General features: G+C 44.8%; 2 protein-coding genes across 2 annotated transcripts in view; both read right to left on the reverse strand.

Moving 5' to 3' along the window:
- Positions 1–4,278, reverse strand: part of unc80 (unc-80 homolog (C. elegans)) — a gene marked incomplete at both ends in the record, with an annotated part of 45,450 nt that extends 41,172 nt beyond the window's left edge. The window contains 7 exons of the mRNA XM_083985277.1: positions 649–791; positions 1,098–1,162; positions 1,264–1,387; positions 1,824–2,164; positions 3,110–3,266; positions 3,624–3,672; positions 4,187–4,278. Coding sequence (XP_083841403.1) covers positions 649–791; positions 1,098–1,162; positions 1,264–1,387; positions 1,824–2,164; positions 3,110–3,266; positions 3,624–3,672; positions 4,187–4,278 — 971 coding nt within the window. The remainder of the gene's footprint in view (positions 1–648; positions 792–1,097; positions 1,163–1,263; positions 1,388–1,823; positions 2,165–3,109; positions 3,267–3,623; positions 3,673–4,186) is intronic.
- A 2,447-nt stretch (positions 4,279–6,725) lies between these two features.
- LOC310998098 (uncharacterized protein) overlaps positions 6,726–25,138 on the reverse strand; it is a 50,273-nt gene continuing 31,860 nt past the window's right edge. The window contains exons 4-19 of the mRNA XM_083987998.1: positions 23,180–23,355; positions 21,976–22,050; positions 20,855–21,076; positions 17,193–19,670; positions 16,959–17,087; positions 16,582–16,788; positions 16,292–16,429; positions 15,458–15,513; positions 13,974–14,088; positions 13,735–13,788; positions 12,188–12,498; positions 9,470–9,562; positions 8,650–8,742; positions 7,902–7,983; positions 7,225–7,337; positions 6,726–7,110 (exon numbers count right to left, since the gene is read on the reverse strand). Coding sequence (XP_083844124.1) covers positions 6,901–7,110; positions 7,225–7,337; positions 7,902–7,983; positions 8,650–8,742; positions 9,470–9,562; positions 12,188–12,498; positions 13,735–13,788; positions 13,974–14,088; positions 15,458–15,513; positions 16,292–16,429; positions 16,582–16,788; positions 16,959–17,087; positions 17,193–19,670; positions 20,855–21,076; positions 21,976–22,050; positions 23,180–23,318 — 4,515 coding nt within the window. The 5' untranslated portion in view covers positions 23,319–23,355 and the 3' untranslated portion in view covers positions 6,726–6,900. The remainder of the gene's footprint in view (positions 7,111–7,224; positions 7,338–7,901; positions 7,984–8,649; positions 8,743–9,469; positions 9,563–12,187; positions 12,499–13,734; positions 13,789–13,973; positions 14,089–15,457; positions 15,514–16,291; positions 16,430–16,581; positions 16,789–16,958; positions 17,088–17,192; positions 19,671–20,854; positions 21,077–21,975; positions 22,051–23,179; positions 23,356–25,138) is intronic.

Raw genomic sequence — 25,138 nt, forward strand, 5'->3', positions numbered from 1 at the left:
AAAGATGAATTTCCACTGCTTTTTGCAAGGGACAATAAAGGTTTTTCTGATTATGACTGTGCCGGTCTGTACTGCATCTCATTCCTTCCTACTTTCCAGTCTCTCTCCACTATCTTGTCAATTAAAGGCAAAAATGCCAAAAAAAATATTTTAAAAAGTGGTTATTCTGATGTTACCGCTCCAGATTGAATATAATTCCATATAATATAATACAGTAACCCTAACCCAGTGTTTTGGGGTCGCCTGAAATGTCTATCTTACACATCTCCACAACCTTAAACATCTGTATTCTATACTTTCACTTTCTTGAATATAAATTGAGTTCAAATAAAATGCTGTGATCGTGGGGTCGCCAGAAATTTGTGATGTCAAAATGGGGTCACGAGCCAAAAAAGATTGGGAACCACTGCCCTAAAGAGCAGATTAGTGCATGTGCTTCAAAGACAGAGAAATGTGGATCAAAAGTGTCTGTGCCTTGTTCCATTTACAGTATTTATGACACCTGAGCATCATCCTGCTTAACAGCACGCCTGAACGGGCTTTAACGCGTCCACATAACCTCTAGATCAAAAATCAATGACGCAACACACGATCAAGTGCTTCCTATCTCGCTGCCTCTCGAGGGGTTAATTCAATAACAGAGCTCACTTTTTCTTGGACGGGCCTTTCACCGGCGGGGGTTGTTGGGAAGGGCCACCCTTCTCCACCGAGTTACCACGACGACAGCTCTGCTCTCCAGCCGAGGGGGAGGAGGAGTCTGATTGGGCCGCTTCGCAAACCACCTGGAAGCCCTGCGGGTGGAGGAGAGGGGGGGAGAGAGATGGACAGATACTGTACACGGGTGGATAAACAGACTGAAAGACAAACAGACAGCTCCTGGTAATTAAAGGCTTTGAGGCCGGAGCGAGTTTCTGTCCTGACCCCTCGCTAACCACACTAATGCTCCCGGATGACTGGTGCTAATGAATATTATCAGCCTGCCCCCAGTGGGAATGTTATGGGGGGAGGGGAAGAAGCCTCAGAGTCTCGCCTGAACATGTCCAATCAACATGGGAGGCAAAATCTGACAAAGATCTGAGCTAAATGCGCTCACTCACCATGGGACCCGGGTTGCCCGACCCACAGGGGCTGCACTGGTTGTTGACGGGGGAGTTCCTCTTAGCTGTCGAGACAGGCACAGCAAGATTGTGTGTTTTAATTACGAGGGAATAAAAATAGATAAAAGGGGAGGGGGGTACAGTAAGTGAGGATTATCTGATTTACCTGTCACAATGTTTCTCACGGGTTTGATGAGCGCGGTGAAGGCGGGGATGTCGGGCTGCCGGTGCTCCCACATGGGCTGCCATATGACCAGGCCGCTGGCCAATCGGAAGGTCAGGTCCGACTCCTGAGAAAAACAAGGAGTGACAGATTTAAAATCTCATTAATAGAGGAAACATTTCTGCACATTTTATCTCAACCCCCCCAAAGCATTTTGTATGCATTCAACAAAAGTGCTGTTGTCATGGTGCGATCATTTGTCCAGTTGGGAAACAGTGCAATCCCAATGGGACTGTCACTGTAATGTGACTCTGGCATCTGTTTGTACACACAGATCAATAGTCATGGGGTGACCCTGGGTGTGTGTTTTACAGGGTTCAATATGATCGTCTAGTAGGAAGGCCAGTTGAGATATTAAGAATTTCAGAATATGAAAAATCTTTTGGCTGTGACATAATGTTTGCAAGCTCCCTGCACAGTGACGATAAATATTAGTAATTTCTGGCATGCTGCTATTACTGTCTACTCCAAGGCTGCACATGTTTATTTGACGAGCAACAGACCTTTATCCGATGGATGAGCGGGGCGAAAAGGAACACAAACAGCTCCACCGTGGCCATGCTCTTGTGGAACAGCTTGGTGCGGTTGTGCTCGTCGTCCTCCAGCAGGGAGCCGCTGTGCTGGGGCCCCGAGCCCCCGAGGGCCGAGCCGGAGCAGGAGCCCGGAGCCCCCGGCGACGAGCCCTGGTTCCCCACGGGCTGGAGGAAGGCGCTGCTGCTGCTGCCCCCCGACCAGCCGTGGCCCAGGCTGGGCTCGTGGTTGCACTCCTGCGCGGCGTCCAGCAGCATCCAGTGCAGCGTGTGGAGCAGCTTGGTCTCGGCCACGCCCAGCTTGTCCTGGTGACCTGTCAGGGGTGAGGAGGTCGAGAGGTTAATGCTTGGTGCTGCTTAGTGAGGTGACGAATGGAAAGAGTGAGTAGTTGTCGGTGGGTTCTGGCATATTAGTGGATGTACAGGTGCATCTCAATAAATAAGAATATCATGGAAAAGTGTATTTATGCCAACAATTCAATTAAAAAAGTGTAACCAATACATTATATAGATCCATTATGCACAGAATGAAACATTTTATGTCTTTATTCATTCAATTTCTTTAATGATTATGGCTTATTTAATGAAGACTTAAAGGGATAGTTCAACATTTTGGAAAATTGGCCCACTGCCATAATCCCTATAGTTTTAAGAGTAGGTTCGTTATCTTTAATTGTTGGTGCAAGCTATTTTTGGAACGGTGGAGCAGAGCCATGAGCTGCTCAGAGCTACGCTACGGAGGCTAATATGGGATTTCTTGGTTTCCCTCATTAAACTCATCAAATACACAATCCAACAACTCCAAAACGCTCTCCAAAACCACTGATCAGTCTCTGCATCTGCCTCGAAAAATGTGGCAAAAAATGGGCCTTTTTTGCCAAAATGTTGAACTATCCCTTTAAAAGTTTGTATTTCTATTCTTCACTACAACCTGTTTATTGTGTGTGGATATATATGTGGATTCATTAAAAGCTCTTGTCTTAATAATAATGCATATTAAAGTGCCTTATAAAACAAAGTCAGTGAATAACCTCAAGTGGCTTTGATCCAGAAAAATAACACACATCGTTTAAATAAAGATATTTTCTCCATTGTTTTCATAACTGAGCCCTGCAGTGTGCTGTACTGTCAGGCTGTTCTGTATCTGTCCTGCAACTGAAAGAACATCCGTTGTGTGTTTTGTTGAATGAGGATAACCTGCATGAGGCTGTCAGCTCGATGCCTACAGTGGTGGTAATGTGTGTCCTGCGTGTCCTCACCCAGCTTGTTCCTGTTAGACAGCAGGATGGAGGTGCAGTGGAGTACATGAGGCAGCGCCGCCTGGACCAGCTCCCAGCGGGAGATGCTCTGGATGGCCTCTGACAGGGCCGGCGACAGCCCATGGAGCTTATTCTCCACCAGCACCCGCTCAAAAGACTTGGAGAGGCAGCCAGGGAGAAAAAGAAAAGAGACATCAGCCGGGGACTAAAGGCTTCTTTGACTATTTAAATGTCCCACATGGCCTCCAGCGAGGCGATGCCTGTGGGAGAGACACTGGCAGCTCTGTTTGGATCCAAAGGGATCTGGAAAAGTGTCATTATGGATATGAGTTTCCAAAGGTCTGGCTCCTGGGTAATAGGGGGAAGCCAGGGCAAAAACTAATTTACTAAATGCAAAATAAAGAGCCCCAGTTGATCTGCAGGTGCATTAAGGTAAAAACAGATTACTGGGAAGAGAGTGATTGTTTCCCATCACCATGCATGCAGCATGGCATTACAGTATGAAATGACTTACCACGCAAGATGCTTCATACTGCTTTCCTAACTTTGGGCGCAGAAATGCACTGAAAAACATAGAAAAGGATGGAAACATGCACATATGAATACAACACTGTCAGATCTCCAATGTCAAATAACAAAACATAGTGTCAGAGGTTTTTTTTTTTTTTTTGCACCAACATGACAATCATCTCTCTGCTACTCTTTATTTGTCCCACTCTCTGTGTAAATTTGCTTTACAGGTGTGACATCACAATCTGCTGCATTCAAGGTGAACACCTTGCAAATAAAGAAAAAAACAAAACATGCAGTCCACCTCCTTCTATTTAACACATTCAGAACTGACACACTGGCTGCTGACACGGTTTCCCCATTCACGGGGTTGATTCATATTGAAGCCAATATACATCTGCTTTGAATCACAAACCACAAAATGCGACTTTTTTTTCTGCTCATGTGTCGAGCTGCGGGCTTGACAACATCAGCTGTCACACACACAGCCTTGATTCTCTTTATTTTCGGCGCTGGCAAAACACCTGTTATCAATTTGCACTGACACACACACACACACGGACTAACCTGGTTTGCCTCCATAGGAAGGTCTGGATGGGGAACGGTATACCCTTCCCGCACTCCGGCTCATTTTCATCCAGGCTTTTCCTCTTCACCATCCTGCCTGCCTGTGTGCGACCACCGGACCGGGCTGCTGGCTCTGCCCAGGTGACCAGCGAGCTTCCCTCACGACATGATTGGGTTCGTTCTGCGTAAAATGGCTGCAAGTATCGGTCGGTCGGACGGCAATAGAGATATATAGAGAGAGAGGAGAGAGAAGAGCGAGCGAGAGAGAGAGAGCAGGGGTGGGGGTGGAGGGTGGAGGGTGGGGGAGACGGAGAAGGAGCGAGCGCTCTGATTTCAGCACCTCCCTCGCCGGACAGTGACAGTTGATCGCCGTGCTAATTGTAGGCGGCGGAGCTTAAAGACGCAGTGTGCGGCCGGCTGCAGATGTTTGTGCGTCTTTTCGCGGCGCAGAGACGCAGCATGTCAATTTAAACGCACGTTGACTTGCGTCCGGATGGTGCAGCAGCTACACCAAGGTTAACACACCTACCCCTCCACCCATTTTCAATGTCAACAGGTTGTTTAATCCCCCAGTAGGGGGGCCAACCTATATGTGGTGATATAATGCATCATATTTTATGATATGATCATATGTTTTGTGTGACATAACTTCAATAAAAAAGCACAATGTTCGTCTCTATAATGTATATAAGATAATTATTACCATCAGTGAGCTGTGAGCACAATAAAAGGCCCATAGAGCCACAGAGGCACTTCTAGTCCCTCCAGCAATAATAAAAAATGAATTTTATGTTATAGAGATTTTCAGCCTTTCCTTCCCAGACCATTACAACAGATGGGATACCTGGAAATGCCACCACTGCCCATGGATTCAGTATGAAACCCCCCAAAACAGGTTTTGACATTTAAAGTGAACATCAATACAATGTTTCGCTTAATATAATAAAAACTCAAGCAAATCACTTTTTATTTTCTTTATTTCTGTTGTCATCATCATCCTGTAGGAGCATTTGTCATCAGTACGTCTCAAACATCGGAAAGTGTGCACACATCTACATGGTCTTTTAAATACAATTACACAGGCAAAGAGGGGCTTGGGGGGGCAGGGAGGCAAGAATATAGGAAGCACAGAAGAACACTGGAGGGGCAGCTGACACAGGAGAGAAGGAGGAGAGGGGGGGAGGGAGTCAGAGGACTTTCACAATGGTGAGCAGAGAATATGCTAGAACTGTTTTGTTTTTTGTTTTTTTTACTCTTTTTTTTATGGATCCTAACAGCTGCAAGTTGAGGGTCTTTGCCGTTTCTTCTTCCATTAAGTTACTGGTTCCATCAAACAAAAAGGGCCGAGTAGCTGCTCTTTCAAATGGAATGTTTTCATATAAAGCTTCTTACTTTCCACTTCTTTATTTTTTATTTTTTTAAAACAAACTTCAGGCCCTTTTTTTCATTCAGACACATTGTACAACCCCCTCTCTGCCAAGGAAGAAAAGTCATAGGAGCATTAGAGGCCTCTCAGGGATCTGACTTTGACGTTCAGACACTCGGACGCACCCTGGTCATTTAGACTCACACTGAAAAGTTTAAGATTGCTCCAAATAGATCTAATTTATTTATAATTCATTTGCCATGCCAGCATAACAGCATTGATGTAGCCTAATAAAAACCACAGAGCTAGTGTAAAACTAAAAAAAAGAGCAGCCCATTGGTTTGCAGAAAATAAAACAGAGAGAAATCTATTGGAAAGCTAGCCTTTTAGCACTTGACTCAACATAACTGCAATGGTTATCAACATTGAAGTGCTAATAAGCCAGTGCAGCCACAGGGAACATACAAAACTGGAACAACTTCCACTACAGTGACATATATATATATAAAAAGAAAAAAACAAAACATAACAAGCGAACACAATTTGTCCAACAATTCAGCACATATCAGGAAATCATACGATTCAAATCCAACCGACAAAACAAACAAAAGTTCATGTCGTTTTTGACTAAAAATGTCACATTTCATCAGACATGCTCATCAGCCATTCTTTTGCAGGTTACAGTTACACGCCATGTTTCTGTAAGTTACGCCTCTCTCACACACGGATGTATCATTAATACTACCTTCTAGTATCTAATAGCTATATCTTGCATTCAGTACCATATAAATTCTGAATGGACGTTATGCATGAGTTTATCCCCATACAAGTGGAATGTAGTGATGCTTTTCACGCTAAAAATATCACTGTACAATCATAAAACCATCAACGCTTTCTTGGACAAACACATCCAGTCGAACCTTAGCATTCAGCCGATCTGAAACAAAACAGAAAAGTCCATATCTGAGTGGAGAGAAGTGATTGGAAAAACAGATAAAGACTGACTGGGCATGGGCGTGTCCCCCTGTTTTTTTTTTCTTTTTTATCTCGGTGGGGGTGAATTAAGTATAATCTTATAGAATTCAGTTTTTAAAATCCCGTGGGAAATAGTGGGAGGGTTGTCGACGGACAAGCCAGTCAATCAACTACAACAGTAGAACCTGTGGGGGGGAGGGGGTCAAGTGAGTGGGGGGGTCATGTTGCAGTGAGGAACCTTGGGAAAACACTGGTTGCTTATCAGTGAATGAGACCAATTGGGAAGAAGAGTAATGGTGTGGATTTCGTTTCTTTTTTTTTTTTTTTTTTCCCTTTCTTTTTTTAATGGGTATCCTAAGCAGAGGCAGCCGGCTCATAAGCCCTGCTTGGCCAGAGCGGCGGTGACATCCTGGGCCAGCGTGGAGAGCTGTGGCGACTCCAGGAGGTTGATGCTGCCGGCGGAGGACAGACGAGGGGAGGTGCCTCCCGTCTCCATCCCGGGGGAGTGGGTGACCACGATTTCGGCGCCGTGGTCCACTCGAGCTTTGGCAGATTCCCGGAAGCTCAGCTTGTGGCTCTCAATCTGCCGGGACAGAAGAGTTCAGGTCATGGTTGTCTTTATTTCTACAGAACCCAGCAGACAGAGAGAGAGACACAGAGAGAGAGACAGAGAGACATTGCGTGCTTCTCCTTTTACCATGATGTTTCCCCCGCCAGGCATATGACTGGTGTTGTCCAGGGACCCGACCTTGGCGTGGGCCTTATCTTTAAAGTCCAGTTTCACATTCTCAATGCGCACGTGGCCTCCGCCTGGGAGCAGGACAAGAACCAAACCCAGTGATTCACCTCAGAAACACTCAATCAGTGCAATAAAGTGCAGTCATACAATATCATAAATTGCAGATGGCATCAAGAATTTGGACACACCTTCCCATTCAATGTTTTTTCTTTATTTGTATTTATTTCTACCTTGTAGATTCAAACTGAAGACATCAAAACTATGAAGGGATACAAGTAGCCACACAGTAGGTGGTTACTTCGAAAAATCTAAAATATATTCTGCTTTGTGTAACACTTTTGTGTTTACTATATAATTCCATAAGTGTTCCTTCATAGTTTTATGTTTTTAGTTTGAATCTACAATGTAGAAAGTCATTATAATAAAGAAAAAACATTGAATAAGAAGATGTCTGTCCAAACTTTTATGCCGACACATTACAAACTGAGAAAGGTAAGTAACAGTAAACAGTAACATAATCTGAATTAAACTGAATGAGCTACTTTGTTTTTAATCTCTACAGGATTTTAGATGATCTACTTATCCTTGTTATGTCCACAAATAAACTTGAATGCTATTCCAGCAGTGAACCGTACCTGGCCTGTGGTGGATGTTGGACATGGAGTTACACTTGGAAGTGACGTGGCTCAAGTCGATCTTCTTGGTCTGGATTTGGATCTGTGGGCCAGTGTAGACGGCACTGTACGTTATTCACAAGAAAAAAAACAAACAACGAAACAGGCAGTGCGGGAAAACTATGCGCTACGCAAACACTTTAGAGGGATGGAAGCCACACAAAGTGACAAACGGGATGATGTGAAGAGAGATTAGATGATGCGGAGGCAGATCGAGGTCTAGCACACACACACACACACACACACACACACACACACGAGACATGGACTTCTGCTACCAGGAGAGGGTTAACATGAAAGCAAGCGGCGACGACACAGACGGCAAACAAAACGCAGAGCACAGGCACTACATGATGCTACAGGGAGCAGATGCTTCAATTAAACTTTATTGTCCATGGGTGATATGAATTAGTGCGTCTACAAACACTGTTAAGGAGATACGGTGACAACCCTGCATGCTGTAGAGAGGTGTTTATGTTAAGAATTTAGACACTGTATGTTGTGGCCCAGGCAAATAAACCATATGTTTTGTTGGTGTAGGAAATGAGGGATATTTTTGCTTCTGAGGCACAAAACACAGTGGGAAAAGATGAAGACACTCCACGGCTACAGTTCACAGACTAAACGTGTAAGGTGTGTTAGAATGAGAGGACTTGGAGAGATGTTTCTGAAAGTGTGTGTGTGTGTGTTTTTCTGGTTAGCCACTCACGTGTCCCCCGCCTGCCAAGTGCTGGATTTTGTCCAGGGAGCCACATTTAGACTGAATGTGGCTAAAGTCCAGTTTAACACTTGGAATCATAACCTGGAAATGACAGGGTGACTTTTTTTTTCTTTTTCTTTTTTTCTTTTCTAAACACAGACAAATAGGCAACATGAGGACTTTCTAAAACGGGAAGCAGGAGGGGAGGGGGGGGGGGGGGGGGGGGGGCTCAGAAAGGTCCCATTTCCTCCCCTCCCATCCCGCCCCAAAAATAATCCTGTAAAAGTGTCCCAATTTTAAAATCCATGACCGATCAATCCGTCGGAGCTCACTTTAGCATTTGAATTTCAGCTGAAAATAAACTGGAGTCTTTTTACTGAGGGAGTTTAAGTCTGACGCAGGGATGAAGGCAGTTATCAGTGTGCAGATGCTGCACTTGCAGCGCTGTAATCTGTAGAGTCCTGAACTTGTTCTAGCACCCTGAAGCATATTTCAAAGAGTTTAATTCCCAAGTGCGGCATCCGTTATTTATACAAGTATTAAAAGACATAAATCCACAAAATAGAAAACAAAAATAATAAATCACTTCCAAGAGCGAAGGGAACTTTACTTCCTGGTTGACAAAGAAGTAACATGGATGTATTGCACTTTGGGAATAAAGCCTTGTTTAGCTAGGCTGAAACAAGCCAATGCGGACACACAGATGGGTCAAGAGATGAACAGATAAAAAGTAGCATGACAGAGCGCTCCAGCAGCTGGAAGGAGAAGGAGAAGAAGGAGGAGAGATCAGAGAGAGAGAGAAAGAAAGAAAAGAGGAAGTCGTACATACATTGCCTCCTTTGGCCGTGTGCTTCAGATTATCCTTGGAGCCGCACTTTGACTGAACATGACTGAAGTCCAGCTTCTTGTTTAAAATATGAACCTAAAACAAAATCCAATAACAAAACAAAAAACACTATATGTGCCTTGGTCAATCAAGTCAAGTGTGCGATGAGTGATCAATGTGTCACATGCATTTATACTGAACGTGTATTTACATTTACAGCTCTCATCTCCGTGCTCTTGTGCAGAGCTCTGAAGCTTTGTCCTGTAAAATACACGACGCATGCCAAGAGTCCAGTGGCAAAAGCAGAATCAGGTTTGTTTCTTAGTGCTCTTTAGGAGGCAGAGATAATCAAATTGGCCAGGTGAGACCTTATTGGACAAAAGAATGCCTTTTTGTTTCTGGGTGAATAATCTTGGAGAATTTTAAAGGAAACCAATCAAGTAATCAATATCATCAATCCTTAAATCTGAGTAAACAGACTCTAATAGAGCCTTGCTGGTGCTTTAGAATCATGGTTTGACATAACCAATTAAAGTATTTCTGCCTTGTGCACCAATGTGTGATGTTTTGCAAATAAAAAAATATAAAAAATGCCTAATGCATAGTTCAAAGAACCAAACCGAAGACAAACAAAGGAAAGGAGTTCAGGGAAAACACACACGAGCCCTGACAACACTGATCTGACCTGAGCTCCTCCTCTAAACCTGAAACCTGCAAACACAGAGACACGGACACACACTGTGTCCTCACTGTCCCTGTGGACCCCCCCTCACCCCCCCACCCCCATGCCTTTCTTTTTATGTTGCAGTGACTTCACTGTGCTGCCTCCTCTACAGACACCTCCAAGGTCAACCAATGACACAATATTCAAATGTCAAAATAAAATGAAATTGAGACATTTAATTATAAATATGCATCAAATATGTCATTTTATAATAGAAAATCTATTTTTTTATTTTTAAAAAAGGGCTTTGCTTATAGTTTTTTTCCTTTCTATGTCGCAGGAGAAAGGAGAGCTGGCCTCCTTCTCAATATTTCACAGGGGTTAATGAAAAGTCTCACCTCTGTAAGACTGTAAGAACATCATGACTGTCTGCTGCCTTGGTTACGTGATGAAAAACTGCACAATCCAGCCAATGATGAGTGGATATTATCTTTATAATATTTTCTTTTCAACTGGAGGACAAGGGAAAACGTCACCTTAAAGGTTTGAAAGTTTCCCAAACACCTCGGCCACCTTGCATCTTAAATATTTCATCATGCTAGATCTGTCTCCGTCTGTTTTGTTTGCACCTTTAGAGGAAATACTGAAGTGAGGTGATATATTTGCATTCAGTGCCCTTGATACAACTTCTCAATAAGTAATTCCTGCTTGCAGTTATTAATAGTCTGAGCCAAAGGGAAACTCGTGCATGGGGGATGACGACAGCAGCTCCCCGGGGCAGGTGATTCTGCAGGTTGACTGGCTCCTTGGAGGTATTCTTGGAATACTCTCAGGAGGACGTCTGTTTTAAAACCCTCATTACTTTAAGAAAAGACCAACGTGTGACTTGGTGGCTTCTTCAGGAGAGAGAAATGTGGGAGGAGAGGTGAGGAGAGGGGGGACAAAGAGACAGTGGGGGGAGAGAGAGAGGCCAGAGGCAGCCGATGACGGCTCATCCAGACTGACGGAGATGACGGCAGACAGGGAGAGAGGGCAGAGGACAGTCGCAGGAAGCAGCCAGACAGTGACGGCGCAGCGGGGTGGAGGCTGTGGGGGGCTGGGGGGGGGGGTTTAGAGCCAGGCCACACAGTGAGTGACAGTGAAGATGTGGAGAGGGAGAAAGAGCTGAGCATTTCACAACAACTCAGAGAGAGAGGAGGAGACAGAGGAAAGGAGAGAAGGTAAGAAAGGAACAAGAGAAACCACTGTTTTAACTCCAACTGCTCCATCAGTCGTGGCAGCAGTTGTGTTTAAAAGCCAAATACATGAGTACGTCATGCTTTTTGCTTTGCTGTATCTCGTTCATGTGTACTCATGTTGACAAGCCACAATAAACTCAGGTTTAACTTCGGTCCTCCTCTGCCATCTAGTGGCAGAAGTGAGGAAATAAAAGTTTAAATGTTAACATCAGATGTGTATCTATTTAACCTTCGTCTTGTGTTAGCTTTCTGCTACCATCTATAGTGTTATATAGTCTATAGTGTTTTAAATCAGCTGTAAAATACACTTTTTTTTCATCCAATTGTTTTTCTCTTTCTTGGTTACATTGTCAGGCTTCCTTATCCATGAAAATATTGGTTTTAATATTTTTTTGGTGTGGGCCCCTGGGCCTTTTTTGTCAGTATGGCCCTTGTCTTCAATTTCCTTTTGTCAGCTTTCTGCTACCATTTCTTGTGTTAGCATCAGTTTTGACCCCATGTTTTTGTTTTATTTTGTTTAAATAGAGGTCCCTGACAAAGCCAAGAAGCCTTGATGCTATAAACAAATGTACTTGGTATTTTTATGCATTTAAAACCTGAAAACAGGTCACTTGTGACCCGAACAAAAGAGGAAGGTTAAATTCCTGTGTTTTTTAATTTTTTTGTGAGAGAGAAGAAAAGATAAATGTAGATTCAGATTTTAAAAATCTGTACTGATTCACCTCCACTGGACTGGAGTTATTGCCACTGTGTTTTTCTGCTCTAAAGTGTGATTTCATACCTAAATCACACTACGACTGTGCACCACAGTCCCGTTACCTGGCCGCCTTTCGGCTGATGCTTCAGGTTGCTGGTGGACCCGATCTTGGACTTTACATTCTTCAGGTCAGGCAGAGGCTGGTTCAGAACCTTCAGCTGCCGTTGGACGGAGGATGGCGACTTGGGCGGGGTCCGGATCACCGCCACCTTCTTCTCCTGGAGGACGCTGAAGGATTTGGGCGTGTGGCTGCCCGGGGTGCGCGAGCCCGGGGTGCGGCAAGCGTAGCTGGGGGGGGTGCCGGGCGTGACGGCGGAGGAGCCGGGGGTGGAGGCGCCGCTGCGGACCGATCGGGAACGTGCCGTGTCTGTGCCTGGGAGAAACGACAGGTTGGATTAGGATGAGAGGAGGAAGAGGAGGAGGAGGGATGAATGAAAAAACCTTCCTTGGACGTGGGAGAAAGAGAAAGAGAATAAAAACATCACCTCAGAGAAAGAAGGAAGAGGGAAGAGGACAGAGAAAGAGACAGACACATGAGAGCAACAGATGGACTGATGGGTGTGATCCCTTCATCTGGTTCTGATGATGATGATGATGATGAGGAGACATGACACTGGTGGAGCTGTGAACGCAGCCTCAGGGTGGCAGCGAATTCTTTCTCCGTTTCCACAGAACAAACAGCCCAGGTCAAACAAGAATGTTTGACGAGGAGCGGGAAAGCACACACACGGGCAGCTGAATTCATTTAACGCTCACGGCTTGTTGCCGGGACACTGGCCCAAGGGACCAATAGGCTCTTAGCCAACAATGGCCTTAATAAGACCCAAGATTTAGCAACCTGTTGTTATGGATACCACCTGTTCCTCTGATAAGGTCTCTGCAGGTTCAACACAACTAACGTTATATAAACACATTTCTTTCTAATTGGACTGAACGGTCAGGAAATAGATTACAGCAGAGCAGGTTCTGTAATTAAAGCATGGTTTGAATATTGTGTATCGAAAGAGGATTTAAGGATATGGAGACTGACAAATGGAACAGAATTGACAAAATCGCACATGTCACTTTGTAGAAGTTTAAAATTTTGCATCCTTCTGTATTGTTTTTAAGGTAATTTTAAAATAGTGCAAACTCTGCTTTATGCACATTGGGAAATGTAAAGATCTTTAATTTAATTTTGATATAAAAATGATATATTATTTTTTAAATAAATAAATGCGTATATATATTTATACATTTATTTTTTTAAAACTTCAATGAAATCTTAAAAATTGTGTATATTCTGCCTCTTTTGCACACAGCGGTCACTCCTGTTATTGGGCCGGTGTTGCCTGTTGCCTACTGTTTCTGTCCTACAGTATGTCTGTGGGTATTTTAGGCTGCATTTGAATTGCCCTTTGGGGGACAATAAAGATTTACAATACAATGCATTATAAACCAGTCATTTTAAAACCTGCAGAGACCTTTGAAAAGAGGAGTGTGACCAAGATGAATGAATGAATGCAGTATAAGTCCGTATGTTGGGGTGAATAATAAAAACGCACTATGCACTAAGAGCTAAGATGCCATAGGTCGATGATGTGGGTTTAACAGCTACTGGGTGGTCTACCTGCCATACTAGGGGCTCTTCCAGACCTGCTCTCTCTGGACTCGGTGCGGAACGCTTTTGAGAAAGAGGAGAAGCAAGGAGGTGAGGGGGGAAATCAGGGGGGAGAGAAGAGCAGGGCAGGGTGTGGAGGAGGGGGGTGTGAGTTAAATGTCATAAAAGTTAGTGAGTTCGGAGAATCATTCAAATCAATAAAGATGTAATCTGCTCCAACTGTGTTTCCCGTGTGTGTGTGTTCTTACAGGTTGGCCTGGTGGGGGTGCTGTCTTCTTGCTCAGCAGCAGGGATGTGGCGAGTCAGAGACTTGGCTGGCCTGGGGAGGGACGACCTCTTCTCTGGGCTGCGGTATGATCTCTCCTGAAAGCACACATACACACACACACACCACACGCTGAGGAGTCAACACCTGGCTTCCGTGTTATGCAGCATGAGTGTGCAGGCTTCAGCTACCTATCAGTCCCCCTTTTTTTTTTTTTTTACCTTCTCTGCCCATTTGTTTGGCAGAGGGGACGGGCGGGAGCACGCAGAGGAGGGGCGGGCCTCATTGAGCTCCGCCTCCACCAGGGGGCTCCGTTTAAGGCTACAGGCAGAGCCGGGCCGGGGGGGATAGCGGTTGGACGCCCGGCGCTGCTGCACCGCCATCTTTAAGAGAACGGCCCTCGTGGGGCTCTGGACGCGAGACGTGACGACAGGCAGGAAGACATGCAGGAGGGACGAAGGGTGTGCAAACAGGGAGGAAGAGGTGAAAGAAGAAGACATGAGATGGAACATGCATGAAAGTGTATGTATCACAGTATCTTCATCTTAAAGGGATAGTTCGTTACCTTTATCTGTCGGTGCAAGCTGTTTTTAGAACGGCGGAGCAGAGTCGCTAGCTGCTCAGAGCTACGCTACGGAGGGCTAATGGGATTTCTTGGTTTCCCTCATCAAACTCATTAAATACACAATCCAATAACTCCAAAACGCTCTGGTGGACAAGTTGTGACCTGCACATTCACCACACTATGAGATAATAACACAACGTTTAATGAGGAAAATCAAGAAATCCCATTAGCCTCCGTAGCGTAGCTCTGAGCAGCTCATGGCTCTGCTCCGCCGTTCTAAAAATAGTTTGCACCGACAAGTAAAACTATAGGGATTATGGCAATGGGCCAATTTGCCAAAATGTTGAAATAATCTTAAAGTGATTTATAATCTAAGATACTGAGCTCACATACACATCTGATTATTTGATTTGATTTCAGATAATCTGACCCTGAGGATGGATTTTTAAGTTTTCAAAAGACGTGATGAAAACATGATGAAATTTTAAGACAGGCAACACAAAGATGAGATGAAGACTTGACACAGGAAAAGACAGAGTTTTGAGTCATAATTGTTGTATGGTTTGCAGCTATACTCATGTACTCACAGGCTTTCTCTGTCGAGACTGGAATAGACATGGACAGAGGCAGAGGCATGCAAGACAAAAGGAATACGCACAGAGAGAAATAAACAGACGCAGATGCAGACGTGCAGAAAGGACGAAAAAGAAGAAAACACTGAGTTTGTCATGCAAACAATAAGCCCCATGATGCAATAGGGAGTAAAGTGGTGAAATGCATGGATAGACTAACGCAACAACTGCTCACCAGAATATAGTACTCCTTAAAATGATGCAACTTCACTGAGCATGACATAATATATGTAAAATAGAGCTGTGTAAAAAGAGCTAAATAATACTTACAGCAGTCCTCTCCCTGGACTGGTGGGCCACACTGAGGGGCTGATGACTCTCCATCCCTGTGAAGAAAACAGTCCCGTTGTAATGATCAGTACAAAAACCCCCAACAAAACAGCAGGTGAGACATTCTGCGAGTGTGAACACACGCATGCTCACACAGCACACACACATATGCATTACGTACTCTGAATGAACACAGGTCAGATAATCAAACGTTAAAAACACACACGTTTGTCTCTCTTCACATTCACTGCTCGTTTTCACACAAACCGATCACACACACACACAACTTTGAAGCCATTTCCAGCAAACACAGAAAAGTGAGCCACCCAAAAATAACTACAGTGTGTTCATCATAAAAAAGTACACTCATCATCAGCATCATTAAAGACAACTCACAAACTACAGCATCAGCGAACAGAAAAAAACAACATGAATATGAACCCTATGAGCTGAAAATGCACCATTTTCTTACAAGGTGAAAATGAAACTACAAAACAGAAAACCAAGTGCAATGACATGTTAATGGAGAAAAAACTGAGCAAATGGCACTTTCAAAATATGGCGACAGCACATGATATTTGCCAGCTACATTGCACCTGCTCAATATCTCAAAGTGCCATCAATAGAGAGAGCCACCGCTGTACTACGCTTTCCTTTGTCATGTTTATTTATGCAAACTAACCTGCTACAGCCAAAAAAACCTTCAATGAATCTCTTATTATTGGTATTTTAGTCCTGTAAAAGGACTCTCAGGCCTCCTCCGTACTGCAATACGGTGATATCTGGTGTTGCTCTCTCTATCCACGGCACCGATTCCCGGTGAAGAGTGTTCACCTGTGGCCTTGCGTCTAGCAGAGCCGTGAAGCAGAGCGGGCCTAGGATGCCTGGCCGCCGCTTTGGCTACGCTCTTTCGAGACGGAGAGCGACTTTGGAGGGCTGACACCTTATTCTGGTCAGCCCTCCTCATGCCTACTGGCAAAAAGGAGAGACAGGATTATATACCAACATGTAAAAACCTCAGTCAAATGTACTACATCAGACAGTTACACAAGTTAAAAACAAAATACATTTGTTTTAAGCTAAACAATTTTTCTTTTTTTTTTGCTTGAAAATAGAATTGAAACCTTTTTTCTTCTTCATCATCATCATCTCCTCTCTGGGATGGTGGCTGGGTACTTTGCGGGACACTTTGATCTCAGTAGTGCCAGAGTTGCCCCTTCCTCTGCCAGGGGCCCGTTTAGCGGGTCTGTCCACCAGCGCGGGTGTACTGGCGGAGCTCTGGGTGCGAGGAAGGGCTTCGATTTGCTCGGTCATAATACTTTTGTCATCATCTGCAGTGGAGAAGGATCAAATCAGGACTCATTCTCCACATTTGCTGATGAGAATGACCTTATTACAAAAGACATTCAGATTTACTTTCTTGTTTTTTATATAGATATATATAAACAATAGATTTACATTGTTTTTCAATTGATTAATTAATTCATTTTAGCCGTAGTACCTTTTAAGTCCATACAGCCACTGTCTGTATCTAGGATGGAGACGTCCATGGTGGTTTCATCATTAGCTGCCTGACTGCTATGGCTGGTCTCCTCAACCTCCTGACCAATCTCAATGTCCTTCTCCTCCTCTTCATGCATCCTCTTCTCCCCCTCATCCTCTTCTCTCAACATCTTCTCCTCACTTTTTTCTCCACTTATCTCATGGGTACCAACTCCCTCCACCTCCTCCTCACCTCTTTGGTCTTTCTTTACCTCCTCATCCTCCTGTTCCTGTTCCTTCGCTTCTTCTCGACTCAATTGCGGATCCTCTGCCCCTTTATCTGTCGGATGCGGCGGGTCGTGGTCGGAGCACGGAGACAGGTGCGAGCTGTCTGTCGCGGGCTCCCCGTCGTCGCTGTTCTGCGCGCTGTGACTCCATTCCTCTGCGCCAGACCTGGCATCTTCCTCCAGCAGTTCATCGCCGAGCATCAGCCTCACCTCCTTTCCGACCTCAGCTTGCCCCGTCTTGGGTGGATCATGCTCTTCTGCCTCCTCCATCATCTCCTGAGGTTCTTCAGCGATTTCAATATCATCCTCATCCTCCACTTCTTCCTCTACTTGTGCTTGAGGTATAATGATGATTGGGGAGGATATTGGTGGTTTTGGTGTTTCTCTTTCAACTTTCAACTCCGGTAACTTGATTTGGACATCTTTCTTATCTACGGGCTTTTCAGCGCTTAAATCCTGAACATCCTTTGAGGTCTCACACTTTTCTATTCCTTCTAATCTTTCAGGTCTCCCGTGGCCACTTTGAATCTTCTTGTCTTCTACTTCTGCGCTCTCCTCTAAAGACTGAGATGATGCTGAGGGTGTGTCTGCCTTTTCCGTTTCTGGTTCTCCACTTGTTTCTTCTGACTCCTTCTGTTCAGGAGTCAACACTTCTTTGTCTAATTGTGGCTGTTTGTCGTCAGTGCTTTCACACATCACATCCTTCTCTGCTTTGACCTCTGGGAAGACGTCTTTCCCAGCTTTCTCTCCAGTGTCTTCGCTCTTTGAGGGTGCTTCATCTGGAGACTTGGGGGTGGTGGGAGTCTGGGGAGCTTTGCTTCCAGTTTCTGCAGCGCTGAAAGTGAAGGAATGGTCTGGTGGGATGGGAGAAGCCTCTCTGGACGGGTCTTTTTCAATGTCCACTTCAGGGATCGCATGGATCTTTATGTTGCCCGGCAGGCCGCTCTCCAGACGGAACTCAGTCAGCCTGTCTTTCGGGGAAGTCATGGGGATTCTCAGGCGATCGGGTTTCCCTCCACTTGTCACAGCTTTTTCAAGAATCATGGTAGTTTTTACAGGTGCATCTTTCTTCTCGGTTACAGTTTTTGGAGACATCTCGGGTACAGTTCCTTTGTTGTCTGTTGTCTGCTGGATTCCCTTTTGATCATCTTCTACTTCTGTGGCCCCAAGTTCTTCCTCAATTTCCCCTTCCACAGACGGGAAACGCTGGTGTGGAGAGTCTCCAGGACTGGGTACATCAGCGGGAGACGGCATGGGCCCCGAGTACTCAGTGAAGACACAGTAACCCAGCTCTTCCAGCTGTCTTTCCCTTCCCACCACTCTTGAGGTCTGATCTCCCAAGGCGAGCTTTGCCAAAGAACTCCCCACCAGAGCTGAGACGTCAGCGGGCACCGACTTTCGTCTCATGTGGTCAACCTCTCTCCTCTCCAGTGAAGGCTGCGGCAGAGATCCAGCCAGGTCCAACATCTCGGAGAGGCTTTCGGTTCTCTCTAAACTCTGCTTGTCTGCGGGTGGAGGTGTTTCTGCTTTGGTAGGAGTATCTTCAGGGGATTCAGCAGGCGTTGGGGTAATGGAGACAGCTGGAGGAAACGTGGGTTTATCGCTCTCCACGGATGGGGTTGAAGGGTAAACCTCGGATTCATCGAAACTTCCACTGATTGGACACAAGCTCCCAGAGAAGGTCTTGTCTTTCTGCACCGAGGATCCAACAGTGATGTTCAAGGACAGGCTTCTCTGTTCCAGTGACATCTTACCGGGACATACTTTGACTTTCTTCTCCTCTTCCTCCTCCTCTTTCTTCTGCACGGTGCTCTCAGTCTCCCCACTTAACTTTGTCTCTGCTGCTGTGCTGAGTTCATAATAGCTCTGAGTTTGTGGCGACTCCTCTTCATGGCTTTTTGAGGACGTCTCAAAGTAGGTTGTTGCTCCTGGCTCTTGCTCAACTGAAGTTTCTGATGTGGATTTTAACTCTGCACCAGGGTCTGGACTTGATTTGTCCGTCTCTTGCACAGGCGTCTCATGCAACCCAACGCCACTGCCGCTGTCTTGGTCTGCTTTATTTATCTCCTCATCCATCCCTTGTTTTTCCTTGCTTTCCTTCAGAGGAACCTCTGACTGGCTTGGTGGGACAGTTTCCTCTTTTTCTTCTGTTGCAGCCTTCGAGGACTCTTCTGCCACTGAAGTCTCTTCCGTGTCTTTTGCTTTGTCAACAGATTCTTCTACTACATCCTTTCTGTCTTTGTTAGCTGGCTCAGTTGAGGAGGTATCAGAGGGAGCTTTATCTTCTACAGAGGGAGGAGAAGGAGGAGGAGGAGGTCCGGTTGTGGCTGGTTCTGCTCCCTCCGTTGTCGCACTTTCAACGAGCGCTTTCGACGGCGCTTGAGATTCGTCTTCTTTAAGAGCGGACTCACAAGGCGCCTTACTGATACATTCTTCCAGCTGGGCTGCGAGTTTGAAGGACAACTGTACAACTTTGTGCTGTTTCATATCAGTTTAAAGCTTTGCTAGCAGCGTTCACAAAAAGCTAGCCAGTCAAGCCGAGGGGCCTCTGCACACAGATACAGTAGCTCTCCATCAAGCAAAACACACAGCACAGTGTATTTTGTGGCAGGCCACAACAGCACAGGGGGGATTCACAGCACCTAAGATTGCGTGCAGAACTGGAATGAAGGAATGAGTTGCATGATGTTAGATGATGAGAAAATAATGTACACAACAATATTGAATTCCTATTGCAATATGCAAGGATTGACAAAATGGCCAAACTGGTGATTAATTTATTAAAAAGAAAAATACTCTTCTTATACTTATTTGATGCAGTTCGCTATTACAGTTTCTACTGCAAATATAGGGATGTAAATGACTCTTTAAGTTGTGTGGAGAATATTCTTAATTCAATTAGTCTTACAGATAAGGATGATGATACATGTCCAATGAGGGTGGATTATAATGCCCAAAGTGTGATCTTAGTAACAATAGGAAAACAGGATTATCCTTTGCCTTGGGATGAAATGAAAACAACATTGAAACTCAAAGCGAGTGATACACAACAGACTTAGAATACATTCAGGACTGATTCATGAAGCACCCATACATGTGGGTGCACTCGGGGAAACAATTTCTTGCACACAATATTCCAGCAAAACCAACATGTAAAAATATAGACAGCTAATTCTAGCAAACACTCAAGTATACAATGCTTGACAGTTTAGACAGTGATATTTGCATTTGCAATGTAGCTGGCAATACAGAAGTGCAGAAATGATCAACTACAGAATGGTTGATCAGGTTTTTCTAATGTCGCTCCGATGAAAAGCAAATGGTTATGTTTTGCATGGGGAAGCACAAAATCAAAAATGCTATGTCACATCGTTTTGCACACGGCAATTTCAGGTATTGAAGCAGAAGCTTGAGGATTTCAGGGCGACAAAGCTGGAGGAAGGTTGGCAGCAAAGCCTGAGTTGCATCACAATCTACTAATCAAGAGCAGGAAGTCTGTGCGCCCCTGAACAGAGCACCAGAGGAACATGCAAAATAGGCAAAGGGAGAAAGAGACTCGCATTTACTCAGTGACCTCACACAGACTGTTCGCACTCGCACAAAAAAAACCCATGGAAACCACACACACCTTTTTGTGATGGGCTGTGATCACCTTGGTGACTTCCTCCATTGAGGACCTCAGGTGTCTGGGCTTGCTGGTAGCCCAAAGCCTGAGGCTCTGTTAAATAATCTGCCTGCTCTGTGAGCGAGTCTCCTGGCTGCTCATATGTCACTTCCTCTTGGTAACTGCCGGGCCCTTCGGGAGCCTCCTCCTCATCTTGCTGTTGACTGAGAACCTCTATTTTATCTTCTTTGAGCAGGGGGGGAGGATACACATGGATGAGAGATGGAGGACAGTAAAACTGGGGTTACATGGGTTGCATGACACTTTCAGCTCTGATGGAGATGTATGGGATGCAATCAACACATATTCTAGATGCCTATATAGATATTAAACATTTTGTTCTTCTTTGCTTAAGAAATAACAGTAACATCATCACATATATACAAATAGCCTGTTTTTAATTTTCAAAATATTCAATAGAAAAAATTGAAATGTAAGGATTTTTTCTGTATGTGATATAAAATAAAGCCTGAACCATGCAGTCTAATATATGATTCTACAGTACATTCTAGTGATTGCATGCCACGTGCAAAAAAAAATGAAATGATTAGAAAACAGGCTGTGCTGTTCTCTGTGAGTAAAGAGCTGAAAGCCAATCCTGGAGAAAATCAATACACGAAATGAGGAAAAAAGAAGAAGGAGGAGATGTTGAGAGGGGAAAGGAGACTAATGAGACAAAGGGCTCCAGTGGCAGGTTATGTGCTATTGCCTACGGGGAGGAAGGATGTTTGTGTTGCTATCTAGCTCTCGTATCCAGGGTCGACTCCAGCAGTGGAGCGGGTTAAAGAACTAATACTGAGCAAGTCTTGGTTAAAAGGAATTGAACAGGACAGTGTGGCACATGCTGCAGACTCTTTAAAAGGTGATAGCTGACATGCAAAGCAACAGAGACTCTAAGAAAACTAAACACTACGGGATCAGAAGAAAGAGGAGGAGTGGCGGCCGTGTCTCGAGATGGATCTCCAGACTCTGTGTTGTGTTTGGGGTCTGTTTTTTTTTTTTTTCTTGGTCTCTATTTTCGCCACTCGCACCAACCATTCACACTCTCATGCTGGATGGTCCGGAGTGGTTATCAGTGTGTGTACCTTGTGCCACGGGCCCAATCTGCTCAGCGGATGGTGAGGGGGGAGGGGAGGGAGGCAAATTGGCTGAGTCATCCACTGCGAAGGGAGAGAGAGAGAGAGAGAGAAAGAGAGAGAGAAAGAGAAAGAGAGAGAGAGAGAGACACACCAGGAAGACAAGACATGGATGGGAGGAAGGAAATGAAAAACTAAATAACTCAAAGCTGACCTTATCTCTGTGGGCGAGGCCCCCTTTGAGTTTCAACCAGCGGCTGGTTGTGTGTGTTTGTTTGATGAGTTGTCGATGCCGAGTGCTAATCCCATGGCACCACTGGGATTTGATTTGATTTGATTTGATTGCTGTTCCCTTATTTCCCAGTGCAGATAAATACAGATACGGTCCCAACTTACCTTAAGTAGCGGAGATGGTGACAAAATCATCAGATATGCTGATTGTACAGATTACAGCAGCTCAATGTTCAGATTTCACAATAAAACAACAAAGAAAACATGCAAATCTCTGTCTTTCTTCTGTTTTCTACACTCACACTTCTTTTTCTACATTTGCCATTTCTTATATATTACCTTATGTTTGCATTTCCTGCAAATCTAGCATTCTCTAGGTCTTGATATATGCATTGGTTTCTCATAGGATTACATGACTTCTAGGTGACCACATGAAGAGTTCTGATCTGAATCTGAGATATTGCAAATTGGTAAACTCTGAGAACGAGCGTGTTCCTGAGAGGAATCCATCTTAATGTGATCCATGTGAATTAAAAAGAAACAGCTTTACAACAAGAGAAACCTCAAACCACAATTTCTTTTCCCCCACACTGAGCCCAGATTACTTCCAACCAAGATTCCCTGAGCTTTCTGATCTACTTCTATAGAAATGTCCAGGAAGGAACCTAATTATGTGAGTAGTTTAACCCACAAGAGACCCACGGCCAAGTGTCTCGAGGGACCGTGACATTGTCCTCTGAGCTGTGGTTGTGCTTCTACAGCAGATTGTTCATGTTCCGTGACTCAATCAAACGTGAAAACAGTTTGATCTGTTCAAGTGCCTTTTGGGAATTGATCCCCCTTTTCCTGGCACAGTGGAACCAATCACATTTACCCACAGCCATCTGGCAGCATGTGCCGGCAGTCCAATCAATGCCGCCGCTGACCCAGTAAGGCATGCACGTGCACGCTCGCACAAACACGTCCGCCCCCCCCCTTTTACCTGTCGTTCCAGGATGCGCGGCCGCTGCGCCGTGGTATCCGTTCTGCCTGTAGCCGGAGCTGTAGGCCGAGTAGCCGTTCTCGCCGTTCTCCTGGCCGTTGGAGGCCCAGTGCTCGTCTGGCTGCCGACCGTCTGCCATGCCTGCCTGCTGAGACACCGGGGAGGGGATGGGTCACCTGTTGAGGGAGGAGAGGAGAAGAGGACTGTGAGTTTTTTTTATTTATTTTACCTTTATTTTACCAGGCAGATTGCTTGAGATCTTTTCTAAGCAAGGCCTGGCCAAGAAGGCAGCAAACAAGATAAAGAAGAAGGGACAGACATGAAAGAGAGAAAATAAATAAATAAAAAGTATGAGATAATGGACAGGAAGAAGAAAAGGAACCAAATATACAAAATAAGAAGAGTTTTCTAGGGCATCCTGTAAAGGGGGAAGTTCATAAATCAGCCACCAGAGGGATCAGGGAGCCACGCTGCCTCTCTGCCGGCCGGCCAACTGGTCTTTGTCTCAGCATCCACGTGCTGAGACAGGAGGGAGAGGCCGATAACCGTTCTGTACGACTGTTTTTTCCCCCTTTTTACAGAGCAAGTGGGTTCCCACAGACTGTCACTGGCTTTTGGTTTTAAAGCCTGTGAATGGGAACGGCTTCAGCAGCTGACAAGGTTGGATATGCAGCACCAACCGATGCTAAATACACACACACACACACACACACACGCTGTGAGGTCATCTAAATGAAAATATGAAGTCAATAGCAAAAATGATGCTGTTGACAACAACAACACACTGTACTGTAATTAGAGAGGAAAAAACAAAAAGATGCGAACACACCCTTCATATCCTTTCACCAGTCACAAGGAGGTTGTTACCATGGCAACCGGAACAGGTCTTACGGGGCTCCGGCAGATGGGTTTGACAGGCCTGCCCCATTCAGGCAAAAAAAAAAAAAAAGTACTCCATACACACTCAGACTGCCCACACTGCAGAGCAACAAGCTCCTTTCCATTCATTTCAATGACAAAAGGGTTTTTTTTTGCAATCAAGTGTGCACTAGCCTACTCAACTATCTGGATTCTAATTGAGCATGTACCCAGATAAAAGCGGTCCCATTTCCCCTGCAGACAAGTCTCATAATGTTGCTTTTTAAACACGATTAGCAGACGGGGGGGCCTCCCCTCCCATGCCTGGCAGCTTAGCTAAACAGCATCATTATCATCAAGCAGCTGCAGCTAATTTCATCATATCAAATTGTCGCCGAGACCCGTCCTCTCCCTCCTTCTGCCTCTCTGATCTTTGTTTTCCTCACAAACATGGAACTTTTCCACCACCACCATCACCACCAGCTCTGACCTGTTTGTCTTGTTTTCTTTATTCCCTCCTTTTTAAATGCAATATGCAGGGTTCATACGCAAAAATGGAATTTGATTTTATACATTTCCATGTTTGGAAATGTATGTAAATATATTTATCTTAATATTTATCTGGGTTTGATCTTATCTGAAGTTATTTGGGTTAATTGTACCTAGCTGCAATCTCCTGGAAATGATTTGGTTACATAATTGCATACACATTCAGAATAATGAAAACAAATTATGCTTTTTTTATATTATGCACATCTATTTAATAAAAAAATCACAAATTATTTGATTTTCTTTAACAAGAAGTCTGGAAATGTCAAATGTGTAGGAGCCAGAATATGATATTCTCATGTGAAATGCACTGGTGGCACTGGTAGCCGACATTAAATAGTAACCTATTACCACCGCTTTCTTCCAGCCTCTTTCTCCTCCCTCTCTCTAAAGTCTCTCTCCGCTCCTTCCCTGCAGCGCTGCATGACGACAGGCTCTCAGCGATCGGGGCTAATGTCTGCTGCAGTGGGAAGATGTGAGGATCAGAGAGGAGAGGAGAAAAAAAGACGATGGAAGAGAAGAGAGAGAGAGAGAGACGGGAGCAAGAGGAGG

The sequence above is a fragment of the Trachurus trachurus genome, assembly GCF_905171665.1.
Source record: "Trachurus trachurus genome assembly, chromosome: 2".
Lineage (NCBI taxonomy): Eukaryota > Metazoa > Chordata > Actinopteri > Carangiformes > Carangidae > Trachurus > Trachurus trachurus.